The 26906-nt window shown below is 29.5% G+C and overlaps 2 protein-coding genes and 1 pseudogene across 2 annotated transcripts; 1 reads left to right on the top strand and 2 right to left on the bottom strand.

Moving 5' to 3' along the window:
- Positions 1-4076: 4076 nt before the first annotated feature.
- LOC132949185 (peroxidase-like protein 3) lies at positions 4077-6011 on the bottom strand. The gene is made up of 4 exons (XM_061019954.1): positions 5773-6011; positions 4475-4687; positions 4211-4328; positions 4077-4133 (listed from the first exon to the last, which is right to left on the bottom strand). Exons 1-4 carry the CDS (start codon positions 6009-6011, stop codon positions 4077-4079), a joined length of 627 nt encoding a protein of 208 aa, XP_060875937.1.
- Positions 6012-6316: 305 nt separating this feature from the next.
- On the top strand, positions 6317-10447 carry LOC132936777 (peroxidase-like; annotated as a pseudogene).
- A 977-nt stretch (positions 10448-11424) lies between these two features.
- On the bottom strand, positions 11425-13650 carry LOC132935347 (uncharacterized). The gene is made up of 2 exons (XM_061001872.1): positions 13374-13650; positions 11425-13021 (listed from the first exon to the last, which is right to left on the bottom strand). The coding sequence occupies exons 1-2, from the start codon at positions 13428-13430 to the stop codon at positions 11696-11698; spliced, it is 1383 nt and encodes a 460-aa protein (XP_060857855.1). The 5' UTR covers positions 13431-13650; the 3' UTR covers positions 11425-11695.
- Positions 13651-26906: the final 13256 nt, after the last annotated feature.

Below are 26906 nucleotides of genomic sequence, written 5' to 3'. Positions count from 1 at the left end.
ATTGACAGTGTTATTCATCTCTCGGTGTAAATCACTCAATATATTAATGCATTTAACTCTACCGGGACGATAGACCCAGTTTTTGTATTTTTGATGTCTCCTGCAATCATACAATGACATCAGTTATTGTATGCAACGTTTTTGACCACATCATAACCTAAGACAATACCTATTATCCGATAAAGTGAAACTTTATTTCATTCCCCTTACCAATTTTATTATGATACACACGTTAAATATATTTACATATTTAATACATCGCTCGTTTACCATTGTGTTCAAATATTACATTTTTTATGTAAATTAGATAAAAAAAATAAAAATAAAAATAATAGGTCACAAAAATAAATCATTTTCCAACCAATGTGGGGATTATGAAAATCATATATTATCTTGATCAGAAATGAAGTACCTAATTATATTTTATTCATTGAGACCTCTTTAATATTAATATTCAGATCCAGTTTCCATTATGCGTCTGACAAATAAAATAAAATAAAACCAATATGCTTCATATTAATCGTTATGAACATGTTTCTAGAAAATATAATAAATAAAACATTTACCAGTTGAGTATAATTAACGATATAATACATTTTATGTACACATTGGTTATGACATAGAACAGCTCTATGTAGAACACAAGTTAATAGTTCGGTCGGACTTGAGGCATGCCGTAAAAACACGTGCTGTAATAATGGTATAGAAACATTTACTCTGTAGAGTCTATAGAGTAAAACCTACTCTAATTAGAAGAAATCTTCATATTCTATACATTAAATATATAGTGTATGAAACTATGTCGAAATAGTGCACGAAAAGAGAAAAAAGTAGATTTTTTTTAATTAAAACTGGTAATATTTATAATTGTAATAATGACCAATAACTTTCTCACATTATAGACTTAAATGTCTTAGTATTTACGATAATGTAAGATTGAAGTTTTATGGGTACTTACTAACCAGTAATTTAAGCTTTGTTTAAATTTATAAAACAGTACTAAACAAATAAAGTGATTTTATTTTAACAAATAAATTAGATGAAAATATATACCGGTGTTAACAAAAATAACGCAACCATCCACCGTGGTCCTATATTCGCAGGGCTTGCATTTGAAAAAAAAATATTGTTTTACGTTATTTGCAATCAAAACGTTATACAAATTTTGAGTTTATCGTTATTCAAAATTTAAACGTTATTCAACTTTTGTGTTTATCGTTATTCAGAATTAAAACGTTATACAATTTTTGCGTTTAACGTTATTCATAATTAAAACGTTATACAATTTTTGCGTCTATCGTTATTTAATATTTAAAAGCATTTAGATACCCGTTTTAAAAGTACACAGGCCGCAATTAAAAAGTATATGACTATGACCTTTTTTGGGGACATAATTTCCCTATTCTGAGTTTTAAGTAGGTATTGTGTAATTTTATTTATTTAATTAAATGGGTTAGATAACCCAATTACATATTATTTACAAAATATAGAGTACAGTGATACAGATTAAATTACAATATACATAGTTCGTAAAGAAATGGAAACAAAATAAATGATAAAACAGTATGATGATAATTAATCTTAAGTTATAAGTGATAATGTATTATTGAATTTAATAAATTGCCTAGGCTCTAAGGACTTTATTATAAAATAATAAATATAAAATATACAATTACACAAACACTGACGACTGAACAAATCTGAGCAAACTGATCACCGAACACAATAGTTGAATAACTTGAATGGTATAAATTCCGACCGTAGTACAGATAGTACAGTACAATATTATCAGAGTATCACTATTATTAGCTATTGGTAATTAAATTATTCTATTAATACCTTCTTATTAAATTTTAAAATAAATCTAATACGGGATCTCCCGGATAGGCCGGATACGGGATAAAATTAATTCTTGGATCGAATAAATAATTGAATAATACTAAGTATTATTAAATAATTGGAAATTAATTATTTTGTTTAATGGAATACAATATATACCGTTTTGCGTTATGTTTTGTTTAATGATATATCATATATTTTGTTAAACGTTACGTTTTGTTTTGTGTTATTTATTTATTTATGTTTATCGTTTTTCGTTATAATTACGTTTACAAATTTCAATCGTTTTTTATCAAATATAACGTTATAATCATAACGTTATTATAACGTTTGCAAGCCCTGTATATTCGTGATATAATTTTTGACTAACAAGCTTAATAAGCTTTAATTGAACATATTATAATATACAGAGAAGTCTATTTGAAGGCCATGAAAATGTATATCTAAGCTATGCTTTACATTTTATTTATGACGCGCAAATATATATATTATATTCATTTCAAAATGAATAATTTTTATCCAAGCTTCATTTGTCATCTGCGTTAAATTACATACCTACTTCACTCCCATTTTTAGAAAATTTAAAAAAGTTTAGAAATACAATTATAATATGTACCTACAAATTTTATAATATATTTTATGATAATGTTTTAGTAATAAGTAACATATTTTATTCGTCAATTATAGTTTCTATTATAGTATTGGCTATAATATTTAAACTGTCGTCATCTGCTACTCATATTATAATAAACTAGCTCTAAGTCAAACTCTGGGAGAGTTGGACACGCTGAGAGTGGGTACCCATTTTGGAATTATAAAAGTCGCAAAGGCTGTAAGACGAAAGTTTAGGATTTGTGATAAAGATTAGTGATATGGATTGGAGATAAGGTTTGGCGCTTTGGCGGGAATGTTTAAAAGTTTGAGCGTCTAGCAATCCGTCACGAACGTTGTAAATGGATAGGCTAGATACGATCTCCAGGATCATCTCCCGTTTCTCCGCTGCTTTTGCTTGTTAAAATTGTTAAAAAGTATAAATTAAAATAGGACATTATTATGTAGAATAATATAATCTGTGATTACAAGTATGAACAATCACTATAACATACAAATTATATTACGTAGGTAAAGGTAATTAAATAGAAAGTGTACGACACTTGACAAAACTGACAGAATATCATACGTTAATATTGTCATTACTAACTGTTGACATTTTACAAACTAAAACCAAAATTCAAACGATAGCTTCAAATATTGATCTATAAATATAAACAAACCATCAAATTCATTAATAATTAAACTGTTCATAAATGTTATTTCAAAAATAATTCCTATTTTAATTTTAAAAGTTTCCCTTCATACTTCGGTTTTCTAATATAAAAAAATATTTAATATCTAATTTGTCTAGGTAATATGATTCAAAACCAGTTTTGCCATTGGTACCTTTTTCTCAATTTTAGTATTTCATGGTAAAATCTGCTCACATAAAATTTTAAACACACTGTACATAAATTTCTATTGATAATGTGTTAATACTTATTAGTTATAACTTATTTTTTAGCTCCAATTCCCGATATTTGTTAAATTAACGTAAAACCCACCTATATCAGCTAAACCTTCTAAACTATTTTCAATTACCGTCCTGCAGACCGCAATCGATATGTCCGTGCACATGTTTTGTTTGGCTACTTTAAGTATTTGTTTTAAATAATTATGATGGATATGATTGTTGTAAATGATAAATTTAAATTTATATTCAAAAAGGGCTTACTAAAATGTATATTGATGGTTAAAATTATATGTTTTACACTGCACAGTATAGGGGATACACGGCGAGACTGGGGATATTATATAGTCAGTGAATGATACTGGGTACGTCGTTATCTCGTAAAACCATGCAACTTAAATTGTGTTGTCCGTAAAAGAAGGTGAATAATAATGTAAATAAATGTAAAAAATAAAGTATTTATATTAGTACTATATTATCAAAAAAAATTGATATTAAAATTTGTACATTTGATTTTTAGTGTTAATTTGTACCAAAAAAATTGTCTTCCAATTTATCAAACCAACCAATAAATTGCATTTCCGGAATTGATGTTGGTACACAATTATGAATTAAATGATCATATACCTTCGGTCTCGAAAATACATGTTGTATAATAGAATTCGTACCACCAGCGTTATCACATAAAACTCTGGCAAGCGTCACGTTTTTTATATTCTCCAGTTATCTTTAATTAAAAATATTTGTATTTTGTATATATTTTGTACAGCTTCAATAATTTATCAGCAGACTAAAAACAACATAACATACTAATTAGTTCAGTAATCATATTATTATTTAACAATTTCAATTTTTTTTCAAATTTACCCCTTCCACCATGATCTCAGGCAAATCTTGCATGTTTTCTATGTCTTTTAGTCCACAATATTTTCTAAATTGTGTGTAGCTTGGAATACCGTGATCTCGGCTTTGTTGTATATCCAAGCTGAAAATGTCCATTCCAAACGAATCATTAGGATCAATATTATATAGGTAATTTGTAATCTATAAAAATATTTAAAAAAACATACCTATATGTAAATAATATTGTCTAAAATATTGAAGTTATCAATATTCATGTTGTGAAAATACAAAGTTTTTATATTGATTGTATCTAATAAACTTACAGATTGTGTAAACAGCATATCGACTTTTTCTGTAGCCTGTACAGTTAGTCCGATTAGCATTCTATTGATACCGTAAGGGTTTTCAAAGTTGCCCAACAAAATCGGTTGGTTGTAATTTCTCTTTAAGGAACCATCATACGATGCAGAATGATGTGTTCCATCGCTAGTCCAGTTAAAACTAAACAAAAACATGCACATTAATTAGAAGTAAGTAGCATTTACGTACAACACAATACAACTTTATTATTTAAATTTTTTCAAACGTCAATATTCTTATATATAACTGTGTATGTATCATCTTTAATCAATTGTAGGTATAATATTTTTACGCACTTTCTGGTCTATGATATAAATGAAATAATATCATGTATTGAAACAATATTGCCTATTGGTACCTAATTATCTAAACCTATACGTTCAATACGCTACTACCTTGTAGACATTTAATTTTAAGAAAATAGGTGGACAAGTTGGACCAGTGTGTACCACATTGTATGTGTGTCATGCATGTTGTTGTTATGGATGTGTTATATTTGAATTCAATGATAAATCATTGTATACGAAAAAAGATTCTGAGTGGGACGTCATGTGTTAGGCTACTTGTGTAAATAATCAATTTTAATAGTTAAAAAAAAAATAACAGATCGATAATATCTCATGACCATAAATAGCGTGATTTTCAGTGAACTTTTTCTTTTTGATAAAGGTTTAAAAACTTTTTGGAAAACCTCTATTAAAATTATTTTTGTTAAGTTTGAAAAGATAAACTTTTATGAATTTCTAAAGTGTGTTTGCTTATTATATTTGAGTTACAACAAAATACCAAAATTGATAGACTAAAATATTGTAAAAAATTTTAATTCATACGTTCATAAAAAATGAAAGTTACTTTCCAGTAATCTTTTGTTTTATTGTTTACATCACGAAAATTTGTAGGGAGTCTTACAAACAAAATAAAAACACACATCATTGTAAAATCAATACATTCTTTCGTACCGAATATCAAAATCTAAAATATATAAGTCAATGTTTAAATATGAAAAACTGCTAACAAGTTCACAGAGGTGAAATAACAAATAAGATGACAATATTGTTGCACTTACGTATTGATCCTAAATTTTAAAAGGAATATTTTTGAATACTGACAATATCGTCCACATATTCTATTTTAAAAACTGTCAACACGAAATGACTTAACAGCATACACGATAATTGTATTATAATAATGACAATAATAATATTATATGCGGTATAAGCCCGAACCTAATTGAATCGCTAATCATGGAATTGGTGAACGGCAGTACCGCGGTCGCGAAACTATTGCTAACTGTCGGGTCAGCAGTCTCGTCGTACGTGGTTCTTTGTTCCAGTCCCAAACCGTTTTCCTTGGTGTAGTTAATACCAAGCAGTGCCGGCAGCCATTCGTTGTACGTGATGTGCTGTATGCAAGCCGTCACGATTTTCTTAGCCTCTTGGAAAAGTTCTTCACAAGTAAGAGCCATATAAGATATAAGATATAACTATAAGATATAACTCATAACCATAGACGTATATTTATGTTTGTTATAATAATTAAAATAATGTAAAAAATTACCAGATTGGTAAGTTTGTATACTGCCTTTACATTTTTAATTTAAGTTTAAAAAAGAAATCAATCTACAAAAAAAAGGCAGCGTCCGTTTAGATCTAAACTCGAGTGATGCACATTTTTGATATTCCAATTTAGTGCTAAGAACTAACTTTTATAATTCCTCTAAAATCATAGAAAATTACAAATTTAACTTCTTAACATGGTTATTTTTCGCAGATGAACCAAGCTACTCATTATTTAGATGGGTCGATGATATATGGTTCGTCGGCGAAACGGACGTGGTCGTTGAGGACCAACTTGGACGGCCAACTGTTGACAAGCTTGTGCTGCGATAACAAAAGCCAAGGCGACTCGCTAGAGCCGCAGTATATGCCACTGGAAGACACCGAATCAAACGCCTGTCAGTATGGCAGCGGCACGTGCTATAGGGCTGGTGACAGCCGGGTAAACGCGCTTCCTCAACTGACGGTTATGCACACATTGTGGATGAGGGAACACAATCGGTTGGCCAAACTTCTGTCCCACGTCAACCCGCACTGGGACGACGAACGTATTTTTCAGGAGGCCAGGAAAATCGTTACGGCGTCCATACAGCACATTACTTACGCTGAGTGGATGCCAGCGCTGCTCGGGGAAAACTATACCAGGCAGAACGGGCTTGAACTATCGAAGAAAGGGTATAGTAACGCGTACAACGAGACCACCGACCCGAGCGTCAGCAACAGCTTCGCTACCGCAATATTACCGTTCGCTAATTCCATGATTAGTGACACCATCAGGTTCGTACAGACCTGGTATAATATTAATATTACCTTGTTCATAACAATATTCTGCGGATAAATGCATAAAAAAAACATGTCTGTTTCCAATTTAAAAAAAGTTATAGCTAAATCTTTATTATTTTGTAAAAATTAGAATGCTTTTAATCTCTGGAATCAAGTACCACGTTGAACGCTAGTCTGTAGTGTCATCGGTATGGAGTGGCACGTGCTTGGGCAATAGTCTACAGTACAAGCTTGTAAATTAAATATATTAATTCCTAGAAAATATTTTTGTAAGTTCCGACGCGAATATAAGAATTACGTGTCACGGATGTAAGTTATTCCACGGTGGAAAAAAATTGTATACATAATTTCCTACGCAGAATAATATATTGTATTAACCCAATAATTTACATACTATATTATTGTAATCGTTTCGTCTTAAGGTATATTAGATAACATAGAAGATTAGTTAAAGAATAGCTTGTAATTTAAATATATAAATCAACGTCATAAATCTTATTAAAATACGCTGTAGGTGTATAACGAGAGAACAAGGCAACCTTGGGATCGCATTCCAATGGGATGAACAACCTCACCTAAAACAGGTTAAGAAAGTAATCAAGGATTAGTCATATACGAGCAGGTTCACATACTATAAGAAAGGGGGTGGTGATCCACGACCAGATGGCCGATCACTCGTATTTAGAATACATTAATTAAACCATAGTACGCATTTCTGAACAACTATATAAAAAAGCTTACAGTAGAAATATAACCAATCATATATCATAGTCATGTGAATATGATACATGATTATTACGTATAATATATATATATATATATATATATATATAACAATAACGCATAGTATCTGAATATTAACGAATGACATATAACATATATGGTAAAGATGATAATGGGATATGATTCATGGAATAGCCAGGCGTGGGAATGTATAGATAATTTTTGAATCACGTCCTGTGAGGTCCACGGACATATCGATAGACTAAGGGAAGTAGGAGAGCAGGAGGCCCTATAAAATCAGACCCGAAACGGCCTGTAGATTAGACGTGTATACTCATTCTACTTGCGAGTACCTTCGCGCTAGACTGTATGAACATTGTGTTAATCTTTGGACTTAGAGAATTTTCTGAGACAGTTTATAAATTCAAACTTATTCTTCAACACCTGACTATTATTATTTCAACAAAATCCTATCAATCCAATCAACATCGGTCTTGCTACTTGCGACTTTATAAGCTAAGCTGTTGAATCAACTGCTAGATTATAACAATATAAATATTCATGATATTTTTAAAACTATTGAAATCCTCCAACATTTTCAGGTAAATACATACAACAAAATAAGAACCGTAGGATCTAATATAACTACCCAACCTTTTTTCCCATTTAGGAAATAACATAATATTTATTAAATATTATGTTATATACCTATTATGATTTATCAAAATGTTGGAACTCACCTATGAATTTGTTACCTACTATTTTATAGTCATACAAGCCCCCACATGCTTTGACGGCTTAACCTCCTACACTTAGAGTGGATCATTTAAAAAAAATTAGATTAGCGCTGTAAGGTTTTCTGAAATATGATAGTATGGGCTTGTCAGTTATTCGTTTATTCCTTCAATGACTATAAGTACAATAAGTACCACAACTGTTCTTTTTTAAACTGTAGAAAGTTAAAATTACTGAAATAAAACCAAACACAGTTTTAGGCCACAATCATGTTCATGGGTACAGAGCATATACAAATATTTCACTTAGTCCTTATCGATAATTTGCATATTTACACTCTTCTTAAGTTTCACGACAACAAGAGGCGGGACTACCATGTCTGCGCGAGCGTTGCGGTCGTTTATAAAAATATAGTAAAATTCTACTGTCTCTCCAACACATTTTGCCACGCTTGTCTTAAGGTTATTCAATACCGTGATTTTCTGTCTTTGTCTAACACACACAACAATTTATCTGATGAAGCAAGTGATAAGAATTCTAAAAACAGATTTGAATTTGTCTTCAAGTCTACTTGAAATTGACTTTCCCACATTTTTGATTTTTTGATTTAAATGTCTCCAAAAATTGAAATACCGCGATTTTTTAATTCCTCTTTTTTTAACATAACGTTTTTATAAATTTGGGAAATAATATAAAAAATGCGGAAAAGTAGATTTCAAGACTCGACGACAAATTCAAATCTGTTTTCAAAATTTTCATCCCTTCATTAGAAAATTTAATATGTTTGGCAAAGGCCAAAGAACACGTCTTAAATCCTATATCGTGTGTGTGCAAGAGAAAGAGAGAACTTCAACAGGTGGAATTCACTTAATTTATAATTTTTAGAATATATATCCACCTATACTACATATAAAATATTGAATAAAATTATATTGACGACTGTTTACATTCTACAAACTTTATAATATGTATATGTGCCCACCTCAAATTTCATTAGGTAAAAAACATAACAATATATTGAGATGTTGATTGCTGTGCTTTTGTTTTAAAATGAATCATCACATTTAGTGATCTTTATCCTACTTCTCATTATTAATTTGTATGTACATTTTTGTTTAGCTTATATACGGAAAACTGAGAGATCAACGTAAGTCTTTCACTAAAACAACATTACAACCGACCAACTGGTTTACTATTAAATTACATGGATCAGCTTGTCAGAGGGCTATCTACTCAAAATACACAAAAAGTCGATATGCTATTTACTGAAACGGTAGGTTTTTGAAATACAATCAAAATAATGCAATGACATTTTATACAACTCATAAATAATGATGACATCATCCATATGACAGACTGTATTATATGTTTAGATTTTCTAATATAAGTGATTCAAAATTTTTTTCAGCTTACAAATTATTTATACACTGTTCATCCAGAAAACAGGTTTGGAATGGACATTTTCAGTTTGGATATACAACGAACCCGTGATCATGGTATTCCACGCTACACAGAATTTAGAAAATATTGTGGACTAAAAGACATAGAAAACATGAAAGATTTGTCTGAGATCATGGTTGAAGGTGTAAGTTTAAAAGTATTTGAAATATTCAATAATAATATACTGATTATTTTAATCCTGTATATTATAATATTTAGTCAACTGATAGACTGTTGAAGCAATACAAAAATTGGAGAGATATAGAGCTATTGGTAGGTGCATTGTTTGAGAAACATGAAGACGACTCAATGGTTGGCCCAACGATGAGATGTATCATTAGAGAACAGTTTATAAGAACTAGAATTGCAGATAGATATTTTTACGATTTACCAAAAGTATTCAATGAAGGTTAGAATATCTGAAATATTTTTAATGAATGATCTTAATTTTAACTATATTTTTTTAATTTAAGATCAACTGACAGAAATCAGAAAAGTAACGCTTGCCAGAGTCTTTTGTGATAACAGCAATAATATTACAATGATGCAGAAACAAGTATTTTTAAAACCTGCAATGGCTGATTTGCAACTCTGTAATTCCCAATCAATTCCAAAAATCAACATCAATCACTGGTCAGAAATGGTCGATATATTTCAAAAATAACCTCATACAAAACATTGATGTATTAATGTTGAAAAAACAATATTAACAGTAATTAAGAATAATTAGTTTTTTTAAATTTAATAACCAATAATTAGCCTCTATTAGGTTTTTATTTTGAGATGGTACTTTACTCATTTAGCTAACAAATAAAATATCATGAAGAACGCTAATGAAAGTTATTATATTATTGCCAACTGTAGATTCACTAATTCCAAATCTGAATGCTAAGTCTGTATAACATAAGTTTAATCAAAAGTTTAAAGTCATAAGAACTTGGTCATTTAAACATAACTTTACACACTCCAAGTACAATAATAATTAATTTGAACTTCAGAAACCAATTCAATAATAATATCAAACATAACTTTACTAATGCCATAATAAAAATCAAACATTTTGCTATTGGAATATATAGAGTGGTAGCCAAAAGAACGGTTTTTAAGAAATATAATGTGTTTTTTTAAACCATCATTTTTATACTCTGTCTCAAAGTAGAATACACCGGTTTCGCGCATCGCGACTGACGGCCGCGGAAGCTCGTTGCCCGATTTTCCCCCACTATGAGACGAAATCGACAGCCGACGTAAACCGAATAGTCGACAACTTCCGACGGCAATACGAAAGCGGTAGCATACACCGAGTACAAATAATAAATAGAAAAATAATAAAACTATCGACGTCGGCCTGCATACGCCATACGTTGACAATGTGTGTACATAGAAGTACAAATATGAAGTTTCATAATTTATTTTTTCATTAAAAGGTATTTATAAAAATTGTTGTATAATGTTTAAAAATGCATAACTGTGTAATTTTTATATTTTTTCTGTAAAGTAACCTATAATATTTGAATTATTTCGAGAAAATATTTTTTCTTCAAATTCTACCATGTTCTGAACCATGTTGAAATACATTTTGTCGTCAAAAAATAACACTACAAGTATCAATAAATAAAAAAAAACAAAAAATTTGTGGTTTAAAAATGAATAAGAAACTTTATTATAGTTTTTTACCATAATTTTTATATTTAAACACCAGGTATAAAAAAAACATTTTTAGTGCAATTCATTTTAAATATACGTCTATATAAAATTATGCAACAAAAAATTGGTATTTTATTTACATTTATATTCACATGATTAATCAGAAAACAGTCTTTAAAAATTATACGTTATGCAAAAAAATAAATCTGAATAACATCTTCGTCAAATATAAATAAAAAAAAATTTACAGTTACTATATACACAATTAATCCAAATCAGAAAATGAATCATCGTCGTCGTCATCGCTCTGGCCGATCGTCATAACTAAATCTTGTCGTTCAGCCATTAACTCGTCCACAATCATATCGATGTTCCAAAATTTGTCCTCTTCATTTTCAGTGTGGCTTATAAAATTTCTCCACATTTCTTCAGTGACTTTATTTACGCCTTCAATCAAGAGCTTTTGGACATCTTTAAGCTTGAAAGTCTTGTTATTCGATTTTACGTGGTTTTTGATTACCGACCAAGCCATTTCAATCGGATTGAGTTCGCAGTGGTATGGAGGTAATCGTAGCACTGTTTTATTGTGTTGTGAAACTAGTTCATCGATTTCGTATTTGTCGTACAATGGTTTTAGTTGTTTCACAATATCCAATAATTCTGGTATAATCATAGTGCTATCAATTACCTCCCCTTTGCTTTGAAGCCATTCAATAATGTTCGCTTTCTTCCAATTTGTTGTTGGACATTTCTCTAATTTTACCGAATGGTAAGGAGCGTTATCCATAACGATTACCGCGTTATCTTTTAATTTCGGCAAAACACATAGTAACCAATCACGGAAACTTTGCCCATTCATTTCGTCATGATAGTCACTAGTGTTCTTTTTCGACTCGAACGACAATAATCCTCCAGGAACGAATCCATCTTCAGAGCCAATATGAACGACTATTAATCGTTTCCCCTTACCACTCGGATTTACGGGACCAGTTGAAAGGCCCTGGGAAAACGCATGTTGACTAGATTGGACAGTTTTGTCGACCCACACTTTGGTATTGACGTCTCCAGCATTAACCCACGTTTCGTCCAGATAGTAAATTGGACGACCTTCCTCACGATATTTTTTGATATTTCGCAAATATCTCCTCCGCCAAAGAATAAGTTCATTGGAGTCTAAAAGCGCACTGTTTCGTCCTCTTTTGGTGTAAACGAAATCCATCGATTTTAAAAGTCGATGTAATGTCGCTCGGGAAAAAGATGGTAGACTTTCATCTTCGTTGACGACCGAAAGTATTTTGTCAAGCGTGGGTAACTCACGATTTATCCATAAATTGTGAATTTTTCTTCTTATGGCATATTTATCAAAATCATCCGTCTTCGAAATCACATTTTTATGGATCCGTTCTTTATTTGGTGAACTGACGGTTTTAGTTTCACGGTATTCTTTTAATGTATTGGATATGGTTTTTTCTCCAATCCCCAATTCTTTTGAAATGATTGTCCGGGCTTCACGTATTGTGATTTTTGGGTTCGCTTGGACTTTGCTTTTGTAATGGTTGACAATCATTTCCTTCTGCTGTGAAGAAACCCACTAAAAAGAAAAAAGAAAAAAAATGTGTTTAAGCATAGAATACTATTAGTTGAAAAATAAAAATGAGTAAAATCCTCGTAAGAAATTAATGCTTGTATTAATATAACGTATAAATGATGTTAAGCAATCAACTTTTAACATTAAATTATATAAATTACCATTAAAAGATAAAAAAAAAATTAAAAAAAAATGAAAATCAGAAAAAATATTTTGTTTTTGTAAATAATATTACGAGTGTAACGAAATATTATTTTACTTGCAAAATTGTACAGGATATTTTTTTAGTATCGAATTATTAATATATATATAAAGACTTTTTTTATATTATAATATTTCATAACAATTTTCTTACCTTTCCTCTCTTATTTTTCTTCGCTGGTGATGTAAAATCTGAAACTTCGTTGTCCATGGCGTAAATATACTTAAAAAAACTATACACGGCAAAAATACAAAAAATACAAATCAAAATACGATTAGGTTATAGTGATAGTGCAAACGACGTGCAGAGCGAGACGTAGTCAATCGCAGACAGCAATAAAATATTTTGTGTACGGTGTATACTGTATAACGGTTGTTTAATTGGTATGTGGACGACCGCGTAGATCACCTGGCGCGCAAACTGGAGGGGAGCAGATGCGCATACCGAACGAAAACCGGTCGGCCGCCCGGTGTCTTCTACTTTGAGACAGACTATAGATTGAAGTGACTGAATCAATTGATTTTTTTCTTTTATAACATTGTTACTGGAAGGTCCTTCTTCATTGGGCATACTCATAGTTTCAATTTCACAATTAAGTTTATTGTTCATAGATTCTTCATTATTCATATCATTTACATTTTCAACAAGTATTTTTTGGCGCCTTTAATATTAAAAATAACATTCTTCTACACAAATGTAAATTCATTAATTAAATTAAATACAACATAACACTGATGGAAAAATTTATTCTAAATCAATCATCTTCATCTACATTTTATAATAGATACATTAGTAATTACAAATAGTTCATGCACTATCTAATGAAAATAATACTTAGGACATAAATAATGTTGTTCAAATTCAATAAATACTTCTTCACACATAGAAATAACAATTATTGAAACATACGAAAGTATTATGGTTAGTTAGTCACAACATATATCGTGCATAAAAATTCAACTTGGAAAAAACTACAAAAGGATATTGCAGCATACTTTGTGAATTTTTCTGGAGAAACGAAATTAAAATGTGAATTTTTATTCAACAAAAAAATACTAAGACCATTGATTTTCAATCCTTCCTTAAAATGACAACTGCACATTTTTGTATTTTTTGTGGGTACAGCATCTGATTTTCTACACATAATAACAAGGAAATGTTTCCAATATAAATAGTTGTACGGGCCGGGTATGTACAATGATAGTGCATGCCGCCCGGTCACCAAAATACTTCGCGCTCCTTACTCACGCACCGACCGACCTGTTGTGGCGTATAGTGGTGTTATAGCTCAACTACTATTGGTTGGGTTCGCCGCGTAAATACTAGTGAGCTATGTGGTGCAATGATGTGTGTCGGTGTGTATATATACACATGTGTGTGTGTAAGCTTAAAACTATTGACAGAAAGGTAAAATTAAGAATGGTAACAAAAAAATAACGGTATTTAAATTTCTGTGTTATTGGTAAAAGGACAATAGATTTGTAATAATTTGTAGCTACAGCTATTTGAGCTGTGATTGAAATTATAATATACAGCCCTTTTGGCTCAACAGCAATATAAAAATTAATAATAATACCAATGATAATATATAATATATAAATATATAATAAAAAAACTCACAAATATGACGGTGCTCGGCTGGCCAGCTGCTACCTATCCTGTGTAATAAAAATAATAATATCTAGCGCCTTGCGCTCACAAAATAAATAATATATGTGGTGATTTGGAACTTTGAACTAGCTACTTAATAGTTAATTGTTTATCTAGGTAGGTACCAAAAAATAAAAATGTACTTATTATGTTTTAATTTTGAAGTACTTTAATATTAATTAAACATTAAATGGTGTTGTATGAAATATAAAATAAATAAATGTTTAATAATTTGATTCGAATCATAAATAAAATTGTATACATAACTATTACCAAAAAAACAATCTGAAGTATGACGAATAATTTTGAAAATAATATACACATATTTGATTTCCAAGACGATATTTAAAATAGTCTCAAAATAATAAATTTTTGACTAATAGCTTGTATGTAAAATGCTGCTGGTGCTGCCTGTCCATTTCCTCAAAAAATGAGATACTGTTTTCCTCTACTGTCCATTTTCCTCCAACAAAAGGTTGGATTCCATTTTCTTCCAAACCTTTTTTTGACTAAATTGTTGTCCATCTTATTCCAAGTATAAAAATATTTTGCAAGCAGCATCAGTATTAGTAAATTGCAAAACGAAGACATTTATAGGTATTTCTTTTTTTTAAACAGGTATTCATTCGTTGTAGAAATCGTGGTTTATCACTTACTAGTTATAAACTTTAACTTCTAAATTATAAAAGGTACCTCAAGTTACCAGCTGCGGTCATTGTATAATATTATATTTTCATTATATATTTTTATCATAATTAAAGGTGACATGGCCTAACCACTGAAATACCTAGTTTTTTTATCTATATATATATAAAAATGGAGCGTGAAAATGTATGTTACCTAATAAATCGAGAACGGCTGGTCCGATTTGGCTTAAATTTTTTTTAAGATGTTTGTCATTGCCAAGAGAAGGTTTTTACGAAAGAAAATTTTAGGAAAATCCATCGGAAAAGTAGGAAATCTTGATGTCGAAAATACAACAATTTAGTCCATCTACATATTGTTGCAGATTAAAATAATAATAGTGAATTATGTATTGGTTGCTATTGGTTAATCGGGTATGTTTGTTGTCATTATTATTTTTTGTCAATATATATATATAGCTGATCCCGTGCACTTCGTTGCCCGTTAAATGTACCAACTCTATATGACTCGAAATTTGTTCAATTCGTTATTTAATATTCGGTGTATGGTGTTCAAAATTTATCTTAACTTTTCTGTTGCCTGTAATAAAAATTCTGATTCGCAGCAGTATATTATCAGGTAGGCAATCTACCGCAGGTAGATTGCGGACCCTGTGCTGTTTGCAATTTTTTTTTACAAAATGTCAACATTCACTAGTTCTACATCTAAGAAGAAATTGACCAGAAATTTCGGTGAATGTCAACATTCATCAAATGTCGACATTCACCTTATAACATATATATAAATGAATGTTTGTGTATAGATTAGACCAGGGATGGCAAATAGGATTTTTTCTACGTGCCAATTTATGACATAATTCAAAAAAAATTTTCAACCGTGCCATTATTATTTTTATTAACACAGCAAAATACAAATACAAAATATAAATGAAAAATTAATGATGTAGAAAATTATGTAAAAATGGAAATAATGTAAAAAAAATATTAAATTATTATTGTTTATTAGAAATCTTTTGCTTCATATTGGTTGAAAGGTTTTTTATATCTGGTTGATATGATGTTGATTGCAAGGCAATACATGCTGCCGAATCTTCCTCCATTAATCTGTTCCTAGCCTTTGAATGTGTATGATTTAATACCGAAAAGAGACTTTCGCAAGCATATGTTGAAGAAAAAATTGTTAACAATGAAATTGCCAACTTTTTGACAGAAGTAAAATTTTCTGGAATATTATTCCATACTTCTAATATTATGTTGTCAACACCGCAATCTGTTTCTTTGTTATGTATTCGATGACGTTCCATTTCTTCGATACGCTCTCGCATATTCACAAATTTGTTTGTCCAAATTGGATTAGTTTGCAAATTGATTAACTGTGTTCGCTCCGCAAACAAATTAATGTTTTCGTTTCCGCGCCAACAGCAAATCAGCTGGCTGTCTGGTGTGTGCATGTGTGTGTGTGATTCACGACAACGGATCGGGGAGTGCGCGCTTTGTCCCACCGTCAGATTGTGACATTGTGTTATCTTACTGATAGTGGGCAATGTGCGTATTCCAACGGTTATAGCTTAGATCATATACAATGGATGGAGCCATGTGTGTATTTCTCGTATACCGAGCTGTGTCCAACATAACCCCCCACTACCCATTTAATTTCAAGGTACAACGAGTTATTGCGCATGCGTTGCGCCTATGCTGCTTTACATTCCATCCCCACCGCCCATTTGATTTCAAGGTACAACGAGTTATTACGCATGCGTTTTGCCAACAATCACTATAAAATAACTAATAAGTGGGGGGTTATGTTGGACACAGCAAATGATTAAAGTAGCTCCATCCATTGTATATGATCTAAGGGTTATAGTTTCATATTATTTTTTCGTGTATTTTTAATGTTTTTCGTTATTCATAAAGTTGTGTACCGCTTTCAGTGCCACCGAAAGTCTGTATTTCGTCGTATTAAATGTTTAAGGTGGTACTGATCGCATTTTCGTGAGTTATGCGTTTTTTCATTGGTCATTCAAATATTCATTCGTTTTCGTAAAAGCATCATATTCAACTCAACACATTCGTTCTTTTTTTTTCTTTTCTTTTTGCCTCTCGAGCTGTTCGGTCGAAGTCAACTGCCAGCCAGAGCACATTGTTTCATTAACCTAAATACATTCATTTTTCGCTGAAGAAGCAAACATTCATTCAATACATTCATATTTCATACATATTCAATCATCTTGTACTACTCGTCTTCTGTGAATTTACTTCTGTAAGTATCGTTCAGTCATTTGATCTGTTCAATCATTTAATATTATTCCCCTATTCAGGGCGTACCACAAGATACTTACAGAAGCACGTGAATTTTGTGTCGTTGTCAATTACATCTGTTCAGTGATTTATTCGTTTGAACTGGTGGCTCGTTAGTCGTACGTTCTCGGGTTGCTGCACATTTAATTATTATAATATTGTATTTTTATTGTGTAAATGTGCGCATCCTGAGACGGTAGCGTTTGGTTCGAAGCCGCTAACGGACACCAGTTCTCCAGGTAACCAGCTGACGAGCTGTTTTTATATTATTATTCAATATTATTGTTATTATTTTTGTGTGCTAATCAAGCACTTCAATATTATTATTACTTTATATTTTATTCAGCTGGTGGGTGCCAAATAGGCATTCCACACTTGTTATTATTTATTTTATTATACTTAACCAAAGTACCTAACATCACTTATAAAATCAATAAATTCAATTATTTATCACAATATCAGTTGGATTATCTATATTAATTCCTTTTGCTATTCATAAGGTTGTTAGTATTTATATTTAACTAACGCCTTGTCGTGAAGGCACCCTTGACATTTATTATATATTTATTTTTGTTAAGAGCCGAACGCGACAAACTGCATTTCTAAATATTACTAAATACTATTAAATAAAAAAAAAGATAAGATAACAATACGTCGTTGTGAAATATATATTATTAATATAAATATATATGGACAAATGAAAGTTTTTCGAGTGCCATCGAAAATCTCACGCGTGCCACTTATTTGCCATCCCTGGATTAGACCTATGGGAAGAAGATAGATAAGCTAGTTTAAAAATGGTTAAATTTGGTTTTTTTTTCATCTGATTTTAATACAGTTAGGTTAGGATTTTGTATTAATTGATTATTGTAAACCACCATATAGGTGGAATACAACAAACTTGGTATAATTTTGATACTTTAGAGTTAAATCATGCATTTACTTACAAACAGCAGTGTCGACCTGGTCCAGGCGGCCAGGAGGCGATCGCCTCCAAGGCCCCGACCCGTATTTTTCAAAAAATAAATGAAATTATTTACCAAGATTTACCTACTATATATTATATAGCCCAATGGTATGTGTTTGGATCCATTAAATAATTTTATAAAAATAATATAATATACATTTTATTATTTTAATGATACTAAAATCATAATATCTTAGTCCGTGGTAATAATAATATATAACTATATTATAATTTTGGAATCTATGGTTATGTTTAAATACGTACTGTGATGTTTGATCGATATTATAATATTACTTTATATTATATATATATATATATATATATATATATCAATCCATATTATGTGATAAATATCTATAAAACGTTTTTAAATTATTTTTTTGAGATTTGGTATTTTTGAGAGGCACTTTGAATAATTTGCCTCCTGGGCTCTTTAGATCCCAGGCCGACACTGGGTCCGCGATCTACCGTAGGTAGATTCTCTACCTGATAATATACTGCTACGAATCAGAATTTTTATTTCGGGCAACGGAAAAGTTAAGATAAATTTTAAACACCATACACCGAATATTAAATAAAGAATTGAACAAAGTTTGAGTCATATAGAGTTGATACATTTAACGGGCAATGAAGTGCACGGAATCAGCTAATTTAATATAATAATATTATATGTAGATTATTTTTTTTAATATCTAATTAGTCTCATAAACACATTTTCGTTTATTTAGTGCTCGCAATTGGTTCATGTAGGAAAAAAAAGTTAACAAGGTGGATTGTTCATCTCGGTGTCATGGGATACATGACTTAAAGCCAGTTATGTATGTATAAAATCGTGCATAGTGACAAATAAAACGATTAATATTTACTTAAATCATCATCTAATAATTAATATAAGAAGTAATGGAATAATCCTACCTAAACAATTCTTATAAGTTTTTTTTTATTTTATTCTTGCAGTTTATTTGCTCCGGCGATCCCCAGATAAAGTGGAGTTAAAATATAGAGGGAGTAATAATCGCCGGCTAGCTTAGGAAATAATATTACTGCCGGCGATTATTACTCCCCCAGTAAAAATCACTGGGAGTTAATTTCACCGGTCACACCGGCAATTCGTGCAAGTGATATATATATAAAAAAAAAAAACGTCGATCTGCGTACATGCAAACAACAATATGTTATAAATTTGGCGATTCGCGCCTTGCAAAGTGATACTATATAATATTATGTTTACGAACGACGACCGGCACACAAAACAATAATTTGCGCTTTTGGATAACACCGGTGCGAGAAAGTGGACTGCGGCGGCCGTCTTAATCTTCCGCACATCGGTCGTCGGCGACCGCATTACATAATTCACTTATCTACATTTATATATTAAATAATGATTCACGGACGACAACATTGACATAGAAACATAAAATATACAGTAATTTGTGTTGTGTGTGTGTGTGGGAGGCGTCGGTGGCGGAGTGGTGGATTATGCTATTTTCTACTCATCCGGTTAGGTGAGGCAAACAATAGTACATAATAAATATATTTATATTTTTATATTTTGATATAGTATAAAAATTGAACTAAAGTTAACAACCTACCTTACTGCTTTGGCCCAATTATTACGTAGTACATCATTTGCAGGGGACCTAAAAAACTTACAGTTTTCTCTATTAGAAATATGGGAACATAACGGAATCCAAGACTGAACCATATTTATAATACTAAAAACAAAGAAAAACAAATATTTACTTTTTGTTATAAATAAAATTAATCACAGAAGAAAGCTTAAATTATGGTATGTGAAGTAATATTTTTAATTTACAATAAAAAGATAAACCCACTCTGTTTAATTAGGTAATTTTTTCTTTTGTTTTTCATGTCGCTTTTGAAAACTACTGGGAAATTTTAGATTCGGAGTGAAACGATGAATGTATTGATTTTACAATGATGTGTGTTTTTTTTTTATTTTTTTTTTATTTTTTTTTTATTTTTTTTTTTATTTTTGTGTCTGTGTACACGATAAGTAATAATGCTTTCAAGAAATTTTGGATGTTCGACCCAATCAGTAGGAATCCATTTTTTTAATTCAGAATCTTCTTTCTCGAAACATGTGTTGATGGTTTCATTCAGAATGTTTAGATCTTTGCTCCACTCGGTTGAAATGAAGAGGTTTTCAATAACATCATAGTTGCATTTAGTTTTCATGTCCACAAAAGTCTTAGAATCATGAAATAGTTTAGACATCTGTACGGTATGCAGAATAGGTCCTTGACAGAAAATTTTACTGAAACAAAAATATATTAATATAAATTATTAAATTAAATTAGAATGTTTTTAATTAATCTAATAGGTACTATTAATTTTATCTTAATAATATTCACTGTAACTAAATTTAAATGTCCTTTTTTCAAACTATTAACTACTTTTTTTTATATAAGATATAATATTGTGTCATTTTTGAAGATAATCCGTATTCTTAAAGTTTAAGTTTTAAGGTATCAAACATAAACTATAAAAACAAATTACAAGTATACATTTCGTTAAAGGTTTTATCAGATATTTAATTTCTCAATTTAATAGATGTAAAAATATAAATATCCTTGCATAAAAGTAAGGTAAATTATTAAGATAACTAATTAATTGAAACCACGATTTTTTCCTCGATACATTTTGGTCAGATTAAAGCTTATCTATTTGATGTTTGACATAAACTTAGTAAATACAACCAATTTTAGATTCTGAGTGAAACGATGAATGTATTGATTTTACAATGATGTGTGTTTTTTTTTTTATTTTTTTTTTTATTTTTTTTTTTATTTTTTTTTTATTTTTTTATTTTTGTGTCTGTGTACACGATAAGTAGTTGAAATAATGCTTCGATTTTCGACTTCAGTATCTTGTTCGATGGGAAAGTGAATATCGTTGGTGCATTGGGGAGGTCAAAATTTTAATTTCCCAGTAGTTTTCAAAAGCGATGTGAAAAACAAAAGAAAAATTAAGGAAAAACGGGAATTTTTACGCAAAATCGATTTTTAACAAAATCGATTTTGGTTATTGGTGTAACTCTAAAACAAATGACCGTAGATGCATGAAATTTTCACTGGTTGTTTATATTTGCATTTTCTATACACAATACAATTTTGAAAATAATTTGACTTTTTTTGAACTGTTTACGGACATTGTCAGTTTTCAGTTTTTTTAAATTTTTTTTCTATAAATATCAATAAAATTTTATTTGTTGGGTAAAAAAGCTTGAAAATTTAATAGAAGGCTCCTAGGTTATTGTTTCAAAGGCAGATGAAAAAAATTAAAAATCCTTAGTCACAGTTTTTTTTTATACACGTTTAAAGTTCAAATCTTGAAAAAATACGGAAAAATCACGAAAATTTGCAAATTATTTTGAGTTAGAAATTCATAAAAAATTTTATTTTTAAATCTAAGATTTTAAAATCTAATACAAGATTCCTCATAAGTTTGTCTAACTTTATCAAAAAACAAATTTCTACAAGAAAGTCAAATTAAATTTTTATGAGCGTTTTAAATTCATATTTTTACAACATTAGATATTCGATACTCGATTTCTCATGTACCGATTTCCTTATTTTCTTGTAATTCAAAAACGAATAACTGTAGATACATGAAAATTTCACTGAATGTTTATATTAGCATTTCCTATACACCATACAATTTTGAAAATATTTTGACACTTTTTGAGCTGTTTACGGGCATTTTCAGTTTTCAATTTTTTTAGTTTTTTTTTCTATAAATATCAATAAAGTTTTATCTGTTGGGCCAAAAAGTGTAAAAATTTAATACAAGACTCCTGATATATTTTTACAATAGCAGTTGAAAAATATTGAAAATACATAGGCACAGTTTTTTTTTATAAGCATTTAAAGATCAAATTTGGACAGAATTTATCAAAATCTCGAAAATTATCAACCATTGTAATTAATAAATTATAAAATGTTCAGTTTTTATAGCTAAGGATTGAAAATTTAAAACAAGATTCCATGTAAATAGATAATTCGGTTACCAAAAAATCTAAAAAATACACAAGCACAGTTTATTTGTATAGTCATTTTAAGTTCAAATTTGGACGAAATTACATAAAAACCTAGAATAACTATTTTAGTTATTTTGTTGTGATTGTATAATATTATTCGTGGGCACTTGAAACTTCTAATTTGTAATATTTTCATCGATATATTATGATGATAGTATCACGGTTTGTTGTTGATGTATAACGCGTTATATGTACCTAATGGATATTGTGATATGATTAATTTGGAATTTATTATAGGTCAATTTTTTTTTTAATACCATAGATAAGTGTATAATATGTCTTATACCTAGACTGACATATCGTCTCCACTCAGAATCGTTTTTCTTATACAATGATATATCATTGAATTCAAATTTAATACCATCCATTATACAGTGACCCACTTGTAACCTACAGTACAGCAGAGCGACATCCACTTGCCCACCTTTTTACTTTTGACCCCCCAAAGTACCAACTATATTCACTTTCCTAACAGAAAAGTTACTGTTGAAGAAAATCCAAGCACTTGTACTGTCCTAAAAGGTGATGACAGACACAAAAAAAAATAAAAATAAAAGCACACATCATTGTAAAATCAATACATTTATCGCTTCGCTTCGCTAACTAAATATTCACAGGACAATTGAAGTTAATCCAGAAGTAATGTTGGATGAATTGGCAAAAAGAAAAAGAAAAATTGATTTAGTATTGTAATTACATTGTATTGTAGGTGATAACTATTTTAACCCTGACATTCGGACATTATATAAATTATTATGTATTTTATTTACAATGTTTAATAAGTTGTATTTGTTTAAATCTAATAAATTGATGAATTTAATTTTTACCATATGTATATGTTATATTTTTACAATAAAAATAAATATCCGATACCACGAAGTAAAGTATGGTAAGTTTAAATTTGCTGAACCTCCCCCCCCCCCCCTATGCCATAAAAAGTTCCTGGCTACGCCACTGTATGCAATGTACATAGTATAAACTGGCGCGGATTGATAAAATATGGCAAGGAATGCTACACAATTGAAAGGGCAAATAACAAAAATTGTTGGGGCGAATTTAATACATGTAGATTATTTATAAAATATTAATATATTTTATTTTGTTTTGAAAAAAATATTGAATATACGTTAAAAAAGTAAATAAGTACCAAGTTACAACCAACTTTCAATCAAAGTTGGACAGTGTTATAGAATACTAGTAATCGTAAGTTGGTAACAATCTGCTGTTCATTAGGGGTCTGGAGTCTTTAAATATATAATAAATAATATTAGGCAAATATATTTTAGGGCAAGTGATGCTGTAGCATCCCAGCCAGTCCGCTCCTGAGTATACATGATATTAGATGTACTTTACATAATAACAATAATTGTATATCTACTAAAAAAAAATTTAAATACATACAACAACTGTTGTAAAGGTTCATAATAATTAAAGTTTTCTATAACGAATTGTTTAAAATAGTTTTTTCTTGATATTTATACCTAATTTGAAAATGTTTTTTCAGTTATATCTACCTTAGTTATTGATTAATAATAATGTTCACTGCTAACATTAATTTAAACATATAGCCGGTGTTTATATAATATTGAAGTCCTAAGTAGTATCTAGGCTGTACTCTCAAAAGTTAAACTTTATATTAGGTATTAAAAAAAAACTTCTTTTTTTTATCTAGATAAAAATGTATTTATCTTTAATCTTTTTCTAGATAGATTTGAATTCAGTTATCTTTTATCTTTATCTAGATACAATTTCATCATATTATCTTTATCTTTATCTAGATAAAAAATACTTATCTAATCCCAACACTTCTAATAAACAACTTCATTATAAATACCTGTCATTAAATATAGGTTCCTTCTTAATATGTCAATTTTCTCAGTTTTTAAATTTAATAACAAATAATTAGCCTTTAAAATAACCTTTTTGCATTATACCTATATGTCATGATTTTAATATGAATTATATAAGTCTATATTTAATATTTAATAATCTATATTTTTGATTGTTTATGTGTAATACATATTTAAATGATGATAAAATATGTAGGTCATTAAGCTAGTGGTTTTACTATGGTGTTTATTTATTTTTGTTTTGTTTATCCTGTTTACAAAATTTCTACCAGAAGGATTGATATCATAATATAAATTCAACTATCAGGCTATAATAAATAGTTGCTTACCTTAGCGTACATATGAGCGGACTAACGGTAAACAAACAGTACTCACGTAAATCGAACGTGTATGTGCTACTCCCTTGCTATACACAAATACAAAATTGTGCTCCGGGTTACTCCACCCAAAACACACAAACTATCGTACCTACTTTAATATTGTACGTACATAAAAATTAACATAAAAATGGTGTGACAAGGGAATTTTACCCAGACCACCCTTGAAAATATCAATTGTAAAATTGGGCATACTAAAACTGTCTGCATCCGAGGATAAGAGTTGGGTGTCAATTTGTCGATTCGGTATGCCATTCCTTATTTCATTTATAAGCTTGAAAATTTAATAGAAGGCTCCTAGGTTATTGTTTCAAAGGCAGATGAAAAAAATTAAAAATCCTTAGTCACAGTTTTTATTTATAAGCATTTAAAGTTCAAATTTTGACAAAATACGGAAAAATCACGAAAAATAGCAAATTATTTTGAGTTGAGAATTCATAAAAATTTTTCTTTTTAAATCTAAGATTTGAAAATGTAATATAAGATTACACATAAGTTTGTATACCTTTATCAAAAAAAAAATGTCTAGTAGAAACTTAAATTAAATTTTTAAGAGCGTCTGAAATTTATATTTTTACAACATTTGATATTTACTCAATTTCTCATGTAACAATTTTCTTATTTTATTGTAATTAAAAAACGAATGACTGTAGATACTTGAAAATTTCACTGAATGTTTATATTAGCATTTTCTATACACCATAAAATGTTGAGAATATTTTGACTCTTTTTGAGCTGTTTACGGACATTGTCAGTTTTCAATTTTTTTAGTTTTTTTTTAATAGAAACATAAGGCTTTCCATTTCCAAAATAAACATCTCCTTGACTAATAATGAAAATATTTCCATCAATTGGAATTTCATTTAGATTATATTTAACATTCTCAGAATTTTCATAGTATTCAAAAGCACAAAATTTCACATAACATTTATTTTTTTTTATACTTTTAGATTCTGAGCGAAGCGATGAATGTATTGATTTTACAATGATGTGTGTTTTTTTTTTTATTTTTATTTTTATTTTTGTGTCTGTCATCACCTTTTAGGACAGTAAAAGTGCTTGGATTTTCTTCAATAGTAACTTTTCTGATAAGAAAGTGAATCTAGTTGGTACTTTGGGGGGTCAAAAGTAAAAATTTCCCAGTAGTTTTCACAAGCGACGTGAAAAACAAAAGAAAAATTAAGGAAAAACGGGAATTTTTACACAAAAATCTGTTTTCGAGAAAATCGATTTTGGTTTTTGGTGTAACTCTAAAACAAATGACCGTATGGACATGAAATTTTGACTGAATGTTTATATTAGCATTTTCTATACACCATAAAATTTACAAAATATTTTGACTCTTTTTGAGCTGTTTACGGCCGTTGTCAGTTTTCAATTTTTTTAGTTTTTTTTTCTATAAATATCAATAAAATTTTATCTGTTGATTAAAAAAGCTTGAAAATTTAATAGAAGGCTCCTAGGTTATTGTTTCAAAGGCAGATGAAAAAAATTAAAAATCCTTAGTCACAGTTTTTAATTATAAGCATTTAAAGTTCAAATTTTGACAAAATACGGAAGAATCACGAAAAATAGCAAATTATTTTGAGTTGAGAATTCATAAAAATTTTTCTTTTTAAATCTAAAATTTGAAAATGTAATATGAGATTACTCATAAGTTTGTCTACCTTTATCAAAAAAAAAATGTCTAAAAGAAACTTAAATTAAATTTTTATGAGCGTCTGAAATTTATATTCTTACAACATTTGATATTTACTCGATTTATCATGTAACAATTTTCTTATTTTATTGTAATTAAAAAACGAATGACTGTAGATACTTGAAAATTTCACTGAATGTT

The sequence above is a fragment of the Metopolophium dirhodum genome, chromosome 1 (assembly GCF_019925205.1).
Source record: "Metopolophium dirhodum isolate CAU chromosome 1, ASM1992520v1, whole genome shotgun sequence".
Lineage (NCBI taxonomy): Eukaryota > Metazoa > Arthropoda > Insecta > Hemiptera > Aphididae > Metopolophium > Metopolophium dirhodum.
Note: the sequence above shows the minus strand (reverse complement) of the source record. Positions and strands in the feature narration are given on the sequence as shown.